The sequence below is a fragment of the Ostrea edulis genome, chromosome 3 (assembly GCF_947568905.1).
Source record: "Ostrea edulis chromosome 3, xbOstEdul1.1, whole genome shotgun sequence".
NCBI lineage: Eukaryota > Metazoa > Mollusca > Bivalvia > Ostreida > Ostreidae > Ostrea > Ostrea edulis.
This window is the reverse complement of record NC_079166.1, coordinates 60,272,571-60,282,944: the sequence shown is the minus strand read 5'-3', so window position 1 is coordinate 60,282,944 and position 10,374 is coordinate 60,272,571. Positions and strand designations below refer to the sequence as shown.

The window sequence follows — 10,374 nt, the reverse complement described above, 5'->3', positions numbered from 1 at the left end:
TTATTGTTATATTCATGGAATAAAAATCCCATCCTGTGTTTTATTTGGGATATCTATTCCCATTCATGCTCAAATAGGATATTTACTGCCATTTCATGTTCATTATGGGACATTTCCTCCTATGGGACATTGTATCCCATATTAAGTTTAAATATGGGAGTTAAAATCCTATGGGAGAAATTATATTTTTTCTCCCATAGGATTTTTGGTGGGAGTGAAAATCCCCCAAGTGGGATTAAAAATCCCTCCAAAATCCCATGGGATTTTTTGATTTCAGGTGAAATATCTTAAAAACTACAATAGTTACAAGTGTAAATGTTGGTGCATGTCTTGTGGACATAAAATCCCATCTTTTTTTGTAAAGGGTTTATTTGTATCCTTAATAAAAGGGTTGGCGAAACTCCGGACTTTTGTCGTGTCCAGAGTTAAATGTCGCACTGTTAAATGTTCTATCAAACTGTAGAATAGCTGTAAAAGAAAATCAAAAACTTCAATGCACCATCGCAAGATATCAAACTGTAAATAAATAAAAACAATCGTATACTATGTAAATTGATCTATAATCATTTGGCAATTTTAATTGAGTCATGTAAAGGCACACTGCTTAACTGCATGTTTTCTATGCTGAACATTTTCACTGTAAAAATAAAAATATTGTGAATTAAAAATTAATAAGTATACCATGCAGTACAAACAAAATGGATAGATATTGTAAAACCGGTAAACGATAAAACGTATGTTGAAGGTTATCATTTGAGAAGGAGGTATAGTTCGCATTACCACGTTCTGTCCACAGTTTTTATGATATGATATCCTTGACACGGGTTGTAAGGATTGTCTTTGGAGGGGAGGGTGTCACATCTATAGCATTATTCAAACGCTCCTTTATGTCGTCAGGAATGACGTCACAATCATGATGAACCCTTATCCAATCGTCACCTGACAAGACAACAGACATTTTATTTTACATTAATGATTGATTGATTGAATATTGTTTAACGTCAAACTCGAGAATTTTTTACTCGTATGAAGACTTCACCACTGCCGGTGAAAGGCAGCAAAATGTAGGTCTATGCTCGGCGCTAAGAGACTTTGATCAGGGAGGACATGTTTTTGCCAGATGTATAGAAAGAAATACATGATATGCAGAGAAAAAATTGTGACAAACATGACTATCATAAATTATCCGTATTATTGTCAATTGCTGACTTCGTTGAACTAACTAAATCGTGTGATTTTAAATCTAGCACATATGGACATATAAATGACATCCTCCATAGTTCGGTCTGTTAATTCGCATTTTCACGTTGACTATTTATTTATATATTATTGTGTACCTAATATATTATTTAGTGATTTGAGCGAACTAAACTGAATTGAATTGAAGCATAATGACTTCCCCAGGATGAATGTTGGCTAGCCTTTTTAACGCGATACTTCGGTCGTAGTAGTAATATCACTGTGTCGCTGTATTCCCAGTTCTTCAGCATTTCTCTGTCTGGTTTTATGAATTCGGCGATTGGGGTTTGGCAAAGACCAAACATAGGGCCGTTTCGCCTGATGGATGATTTATGGTGGACATGTTCTGGGGCCGTTTTGTTGGGTGCATTTTACGGCTTTCTTGCTCAAGAATTCATTTTTATATTCCAAATCGGCCTCACTTAACGTATTCTTTTTCTACCATACCAAGCATCATTATCTGAAGAAAATACACGCAAACCTGGTGCATATCATCTGGAGAAAGTCGTACGTAAAACCCTGATCTTAATGAGTCTTAGAGGAACGTATTCGTTGCCTAATTGTGTTTTTCAGTAAAGTACATTGTGTACGATTGAATGATACCAAGACGATAATGATACGTAGTATCATTAGAAATTCAAATAAATTTCATGATTGTTGAACGGTTTACCGTCCAACTCCAGAAATCACATGGTAAGAAGTATGTCCGACTGACTGAACGGCTTTCATGAACTTGGACCTGTAATCCTTACAACAATCACGAAATTTATGTAGACATTAGTAGTTAATTAAGTGTAAAAATAGAGCTGGTTCTTATTTTACCTATTTGGTTCTTTTTCACATGTAACTGTCGAGGAATGAAATCATTTTCCCGAAAACTTAACAATTTTCATTGATTTTATCGTTGGTTCAATTAAGGATGGATTCTTCTTGTCATTCAGTCTTAGATGACTGGTTGGTTGTATATTGTTTAACATCCCACTCGAAAAAAAATCATTCATATGGAGACGTCACCACTGCCGGAGAAGGGCTGCAAAATTTAGGCCTATATTCGAGGCCTACGGACTTTAAAAAAGGAGGGATCATTATCATGCCACACCTGCTTTGATGGAGGCCTCGGTATTCGCGGTCTCATCCGAAGGACTGCCACGTTTAGTCGCCTCTTACGACAAGCAAGGGGTACTGAGGACCTATTCTAACCTGGATCCCCACGGGACCAGACTGAGATGCTGTGCGCCATGTGTGCATGTATTTTCTTCATTACACGTATAAACTGTTTAGGTCATGTACAGTAATACACAACATACATATATCGCTATCATTGAAATGAATCACTATTTAAGACACAATTATTTTAGACTTCTGTTGCCAACAGAAAATTATAGGTTATCTATAAATTCAACTTGAAATACTACATAATCAGTGTCAGCTTGTATATTCATACCAGTTCTTAATTCTGGATTCAATCGTGAAAAAACTATACTGTCTTGTAAATACCGGTAATTATATTTTGGAAATACATGTAAATTTGTATCCATTCTGAGCAGTTATAATGAGGAGACTCAATGATTAAACCAATAACCGGCAACATATTTCTGATTCTATTTACCTTCCTTGATACTGGTGCCGATGTCCACACACATTTCCAGACCAACAGCAAAATTGATTTGGTCACTACTAGCTTGGCGTCCTGCCCCAAGTTTCAAAGAGCATTCGGCGCAGGTGCGCGAGTTTATAGCGTTAACAAAACCTAGATAATACACAGAGGTTTACAGTCCATGAATTTCATGTTGAGCTTAAAGCTTGAATCTGATTGAAAATATTAATAGAATATGTGCATGCTTTTGATAAACCAAGGATATCAAATCCTTAACTATATACAAATTTCAACATTTTCAAAGTGGTATTTCGCTCAATTTTGTTTGATTAAGAAATCAAAATATTCACGTCCATTTCAACAAACGAGGATAATATTACCTGACTGTTTGCTTTTGACTGGTGTTATAAAATTGGCTCGTGGAAGGATTTTCCACACGTCACTTCCCTTCACACAGAGAGCTTTGGCTTTTTCTGAATCCGCTCCCTGAGCAATAATCATTTGTTCGAATTTCTTAGCTGCCTGTCCATTAGTTAATGTTTCCTTGAGTTTCCTCTGGCCTTCTTCTGTGGATGTTGCGTTACCGCTGACAAATAACAGCTGTCCACCTGGAAACGATTAGATATTGGAATTCATTGTTAAAAGTACTGAAAGTACTGAAAAGCGCTAAGTTGACTTCATGAATTCTGTATGTAATGTTAATGAGCAGGAACAACATTAAAAAAAGGTTTATGCATTGTTCTTTATTTTCGCATAACTAAGTAGTACATTTTCTGTAAGAAAATAACAAATATGGATTGGAAGCAATGTCCTGAAACTTTTCAACACGTTGAAATATAAATTTTATATGATGTTGTTAAAACAATGGTCACTATGATTATTTTGATCCCACACTAAACTAAAACTCTGTCCTTGGATCATGAAATTTACAATTTTGGTAAAGGACACCTGTTCTTATTAAATATCTATAATCAGAATTTAGTATCAATAGCATTACCACCGCTGCGGTGGTCCAGAGGTAAAGTGTTCGCTCTGTATGCGGGCGGTCGGGGTTCGAATCCCGGCCGCGACACACCTAGTTCGTTAAACAGGTAGTGACAGTTCCATCACCAAACTCTCGGCATCAGGTGTGAATGTCACGGGTCCTCGGAGATGGCTATTAAAACAGATGTCCCGTGTCACAGTAGATGTGGCACGCTAAAGAACCCTCACTGCTCAATGGCCGTAAGCGCCGAGCATAGGCCTAAATTTGTAGCCCTTCACCGGTCTTGGTGACGTCTCCATATGAATTAAAAATTATTGAGAGGAACGTTAAACAAGATACAATCAATCAATAGCATTTAAGGCTATGTTATTCAAATACTTGACAAATGAGCACTTTATACCCTGTTTAGCTCCCACCCATCTTCCCAAGGCAAGGGTTTCTGATCCGCTCTGTTCCGGTCCCTGGATCATTAAATTCTCTACATGACTATGCATTTTTTTCTCTTACAGATGTAATGTTATAGAGAAGAACATTTTTGGTAGAAAATGTGTGAAACAGTTGTAATGGTAGTTTTCGGTATAAAGTGTTCAATTGCTATTACGCAACTAACTTACTGTTGTGTTCCAGTTAAATAGTATAACAAATCAATAGTTTGATACATATATGTAAGTCACTTATAATAGAAAGGAACAAACAAACTGGACAAAAAAGAAAATTACACATAACCACATACACTAACAAATGCCACATGTAAAAAAAAAACACACCAATAATGCAGGATTATGAAACGCTTTACATCCATTTCATTACCTTACCAGAAATCATTTAAATACACACATAAACATGCATCTGTATGACTTGTACTACAGAAATCTGTAAATAGCAATCAAACCATGAAAATGGAATTATTTTTTGTAATCAATAATGAAGTTATTTTCAATTCAAAATCAGGTTGGAGAGAATCTGAATCCAAATAAGTCCGATAAATACATGTATAACTGAAAACAAACTTTAGGAAGTTATTTAGAAAAGATGTTCATCACACATGAGTAATATTACTTTGAAACTGAATACTGCGTCATCAACAAGAGTGGAGATAGCTCATTTTTAACATGAAAGTTAGTGCAAGAGGATATACTAATTCAAATATGATGATGAATTAGACTAACATATAAGCATTGATTTACATTTAGCAATTGTAGTGATTGTTTGTTATACGTAAATCTAAAAAAAAAAAAAAAAAAAAAAAAAAACCACCAAAAAACCCAACAGGTACATTAAACGCTGTACTCATCAACTTGTGTGTATTACACTTCTTGTGTAAAAGCTCATATTCATATTGCAAAGGAGACTCATCCGTTTGTCTGAATGAGACATAATACACATTGCTATTGTTTTATTTTTATAAAACAGTTCTTTATATGAAAATGCTAATAACCTTAGTAAAAAACCATAAGATTCGAAACTTGTGTAGGAGTTCTAATATGAAAAAAAACGTAACAGAAGTGACTCGCAATAAATATGCAAAATTTACAACACGTAAATGTAGCTAAATGAGAATCCCAAACTAGGCACTGAAAAGTTACAAGAGTAATTTTCAAACGGTAATGTTCAAACTGCTGTTAGAAATAATGAAGAGGCATCTCACCAAAAAACTAAATGCATCTTTTTATATGAAAAGATCGTTCAGCGAAAACAAAATGTGGGGACAGGGAACAACGACAGTACATCCATGCCCCTCCCCCTTCTTCATCATTTGTACGTTCGGAAATACATGTAGCATATGCATGTCATTGTCAATTGTTTGTTTGAAGTACAAAGAAATTGAAAACACGATTACTTTTCGTTGTATGTAGCGTGCTGTGGACCGCAAACCATTTCACATTCATGCTTGACACAATGGCAATGTTTATCTAACACTTGTTCTAAACATATGTATTTCAGTATACAGCCCTCGTAAAATTCCACGCGGTGTTTTGAATACTTGAAACCGGGGTATTGTCTTCCATAATATAATATAATATACATGTAATATAATATAATATTGTACCTTTTATCTTTTCCTTGCCCCAAGACTATTATTTTTAGTCTCATTTTTGAAACTAAATCACGAAATCAAATTTGATTGTGTTGACGATGATTCTGAAGAATATCTTGGCCGTTTAGAAATAATAAAGTAAGCTTAAGTTACACCGTTGCATCCTCTAAATTTCTGCACGACCGACTTACATAATATGATCGGGGAAGGTGTAAGCAGTTACGCAATATCATCCCTCTGAGACACCGATCTCTGTCCTTCGTTGTCAAAGCATAATCGTGCACAAATTCTTTCTCGTTCACAATGGACGCGGATCAGTTAATTTTTTACTATGTTGAACAAATTTTTGCTGTGTCGGACAAAAATTTTACTGAGTCGGAACAGCAGCCAAAACACACGTGGAAAACCCTCCTGATTCGTGTATAGCTTAATGACGTGGCTTCTAATTATAGATTGCACCATGCAAATTGATTTTCCTGGCCTCTAAGCGTCATGCGAAGGTAACAATGCAAAGTCACCCTAGCTAAAACGGTTTCATATTCTTATTCAATTTTAGATTTTGAATCACTTTAATTATTACAGACGCAGATTCAAATGGGAATTTTAACTGAAGAATGACCTGCATCTGTGTCTCATTTTCCCCAAGAATGAGGACAAAAATATCACCCTTTTTATACATATTTTATTCACTGTTCAACGAACTGTATTTCCGAAAGAAAAAAATGCAACTGCAGATATGAATGTTATCCCCGTGCTACATTGGTTGCAAAATTACGACTACTTTAAACACGACTTGACTACAGCGATGCACGAATTCGCCTATAGGTGGCGATAAACCGGAAACATGATGACAAAAGGAAAATCCAACTGGCGGCAATAAGCGCTAAGCGTAAAAAGTGAAAAGTAAATAAAATATTATTTGTCCCTTCGAGATTATTTTTACTCATACCGAGATTTTACGTGTTGTACGTGAAGGACCACGACTTCAGGCCTATGCACGAACCTCAAGGCTGTAGTATTGAGCTATGCCAAGATTTAGAATGACACTAGGTCTAAGTTTTCAATGTCTCATCCGTAAACCCCGAGTCTCGCACCAGTCACGATCTATTGTTACGTTATTTGTTTGGCGCGACCAAGGTACTACCATGCAAGTCTGGAATCTAGGACCTTCTGTTACTAATGAACTGAACTAACGGGCCCGGTTCTATGTATATAACAGGATGAAATTCCAATTGCTTATTTGAATTCATTTACTCCTACTGATTGGTCAAAGAAGTTGCAATTTGGTCTACTTATAGAAAATATGTTTAAACAAGAGGCCCATGGGCCACAACGCTCACCTGAGTCACCTTGGCCCATATCTGAAGACTTTCCATATATATTTGCATGTAAAACCTTAGTCCCTATTATGGCCCAAACTACCCTTTGCAGACTTGAATCTACACTATGTCAGAAAGCTCTCATGCAAATGTAAACTTCTTTGGCCCAATGGTTCTCGAGAAGAAGATTTTTAAAGCTTTTTCCTATATTTGTATGTAAAACTTTGACCCCCCCCCCCCACTTGTGGCCCCATCCTACCCCCGGGGGGCCATGATTTGAACAAACTTGAATCTGCACTAAGTCAGAAAGTTTTCTTGTAAATATCAGCTTTTCTGACTCAGTGGTTATTGAGAAAAAGATTTTAACTATATATTTGTATGTAAAACTTTGATCCCCCTTGTGGCCCCATCCTACCCCCGGGGGCCATGATTTGATCAAACTTGAATCTGCACTATGTCAGAAAGTTTTCATGTAAAAATCAGCTTTTCTGGCTCAGTGTTTCTTGAGAAGAAGATTTTTCCTATATATTTGTATGTAAAACTTTGATCCCCTATTGTGGCCCCATCCAACCCCCGGAGCCCATGATTTGAACAAACTTGAATCTGCATTATGTCAGGAAGCTTTCTTGTAAATCTCAGTTTTTCTGCCTTAGTGGTTCTTGAGAAGAAGATTTTTAAAGTTTTTCCCTATATATTTGTATGTAAAACTTTGACCCCCTATTGTGGCCCCATCCAACCCCTGGGGCCCATCATTTGAACAAACTTGAATCTGCATTATGTCAGGAAGCTTTCATGTAAATCTCAGCTTTTCTGGCTTAGTGGTTCTTGAGAAGAAGATTTTTAAAGCTTTTCCCTATATATTTGTATGTAAAATTTTGATCCCCCTTTGGGGCCCCATCTTATCCCCGGGGGCCATGATTTGAACAAACTTGAATCTGCATTATGTCAGGAAGCTTTCATGTAAATCTCAGCTTTTCTGGCTTAGTGGTTCTTGAGAAGAAGATTTTTAAAGATTTTTCCTATATATTTGTATGTAAAACTTTGATCCCCTATTGTGGCCCCATCCAACCCAGGGGCCCATGATTTGAACAAACTTGAATCTGCATTATGTCAGGAAGCTTTCATGTAAATCTCAGCTTTTCTGGCTTAGTGGTTCTTGAGAAGAAGATTTTTAAAGATTTTTTCCTATATATTCCTATGTAAAACTTTGAATCCCCATTGTGGCCCTATCCTACATTCGGGGGTCATGATTTGAATAAATTTGAATCTACACTATGTTAAGAAACTTTCACATAAGTTTCAGCTTATCTGGCCCACTGGTTCTTGAGAAGAAGATTTTTAAAAGATGCCAACAAATTTTCACTAATTCTTGATTATCCCCCCTTGGAAAAGAGTGTGGCCCTTCATTTGAACAAACTTGAATCCCCTACACCTAAGGATGCTTTTTGGCGAGTTTGGTTGAAATTGGCCCGATGGTTCATGAGAAGAAGATGAAAATGTGAAAAGTTTACAGACAGACGGACAGACAGACAGACGGACGCCGGACAAAATGTGATCAGAAAAGCTCACTTAAGCCTTCGGCTCAGGTGAGCTAAAAATGGAACAAAACTGGTTTGATACTGTTAATCCTTCAACTACATAAAAATATGTACTATTATGACACTATTATATACCTTTACACGTATTGGGGGCATATTGATGCAATGAAAATCTATTGATAAGATTTTGTTTCTTCTATTCTTAGCCAACCCTTATAATTACCGAGCTGAAGTACGAGATCCTCTAAATCAGTAGGTCCGTTTCCATGGAGACAGTTAAGTGATTCGGCTATTTCCAGTGCATTGCCGATCATTTTCCCAATCGGATTATTCATATCCGTCATCAAGGCAACTGTCTTCACCCCTAGTCCGTTTCCTATGGTAACCTATACAAAATATTTCAGAAGAAATGCAAAAGAATGTTTTGATCTTTTTAAAGATTGTTTGCCCGTGCTTTTATGTTTTAAAAAACACAACGTTTGGTGTTGCTTTCCTTAATATTCTTTTTTCCCCTCCATATCATTCTGACTAACATGGAGGTTAATGCTAGTTAGTTTAATTAGGTAAAAATAGCTAGGAATCAAGCAGTTATAAAAACCAGCACCGTGAGATTGTACCTTAGTCAAACTGGCTCGATATTTTCTACAATGTTCTAGCCATGCAGTTTCCGAATCTTTACAACCTGTCAGAACACATTCCAATACAGGAAAACTTTACCTTTATTCAAAATATGTTAAACATGTAAGAAATAGTATGATTTTATATTTTGTATGCTTGGATGTTTTTCCATTTAAAATCAAAGGTGGGTATTCGAGAACTGTTTTCGAAAAGGAGCATGCGTGTTCATTCCAGCAAATGTGTAACATTCAATGAAGATGAAAGTAAACACGCAATGAAAGTAAACACGTAACTCTGAATGAAGATGAAAGTAAGCACGTAACACTGAATGAAGATGAAAGTAAACACGTAACAGTGAATGATAATGAAAGAAAACACGTAACACTGAATGATAATGAAAGTAAACACGTAACACTGAATGATAATGAAAGTAACACGTAACTCTGAATCAAGATGAAAGTAAACACGTAACTCTGAATGAAGATGAAAGTAAGCACGTAACACTAAATGAAGATGAAAGTAAACACGTAACAGTGAATGATAATGAAAGAAAACACGTAACACTGAATGATAATGAAAGTAAACACGTAACACTGAATGAAGATGGAAGTAATCATTTAAAATTATCTTATTGAAAAGGGGACCTCCGTGGTCAAGTGGTTAGAGCATTGCGCTCAAAATCACACGGCCTCTCACCTCTGTCGGTGCGGGTTCGAATCCCGCTCGCGCCGTTAAGTGAGAAAGTTTCCCACTTTACTTTCGAAAGGTCGGTGGTCTCTTCCGAGGTACAAATGTATCTGGGTTCTCTCTTCCACCAATAAAAACTGGTCGGCACCAGATAACTGAACAAGAGGCCCGCGCATACCTTATCGGTCACCTGAATACTAGTGAAAAAGCATCACTACTTCCAGGGGCAATGAAATCTTGAAAAAATTTCCTGTTCGGAATATCTAAGCTAAATTCTAATGTTCAGCAACAGTATAAACAAGATGTGTTCTTAAAAACTTCACTGCACTCAAAAGTGCATACACTGATGAAAG

General features: G+C 36.4%; 1 protein-coding gene across 2 annotated transcripts in view; it reads right to left on the bottom strand.

Moving 5' to 3' along the window:
- Positions 1 to 541: 541 nt before the first annotated feature.
- The window catches only part of LOC130052683 (thymidine phosphorylase-like), a 43,722-nt gene continuing 33,889 nt past the window's right edge, over positions 542 to 10,374 (bottom strand). For both annotated transcript variants that reach the window (XM_056158395.1, XM_056158396.1), the window contains exons 5-9: positions 8,940 to 9,102; positions 3,217 to 3,444; positions 2,849 to 2,989; positions 781 to 939; positions 542 to 637 (exon numbers count right to left, since the gene is read on the bottom strand). In XM_056158395.1, the coding sequence (XP_056014370.1) occupies positions 800 to 939; positions 2,849 to 2,989; positions 3,217 to 3,444; positions 8,940 to 9,102 (672 nt within the window). In that variant the 3' untranslated portion in view covers positions 542 to 637; positions 781 to 799. The remainder of the gene's footprint in view (positions 638 to 780; positions 940 to 2,848; positions 2,990 to 3,216; positions 3,445 to 8,939; positions 9,103 to 10,374) is intronic.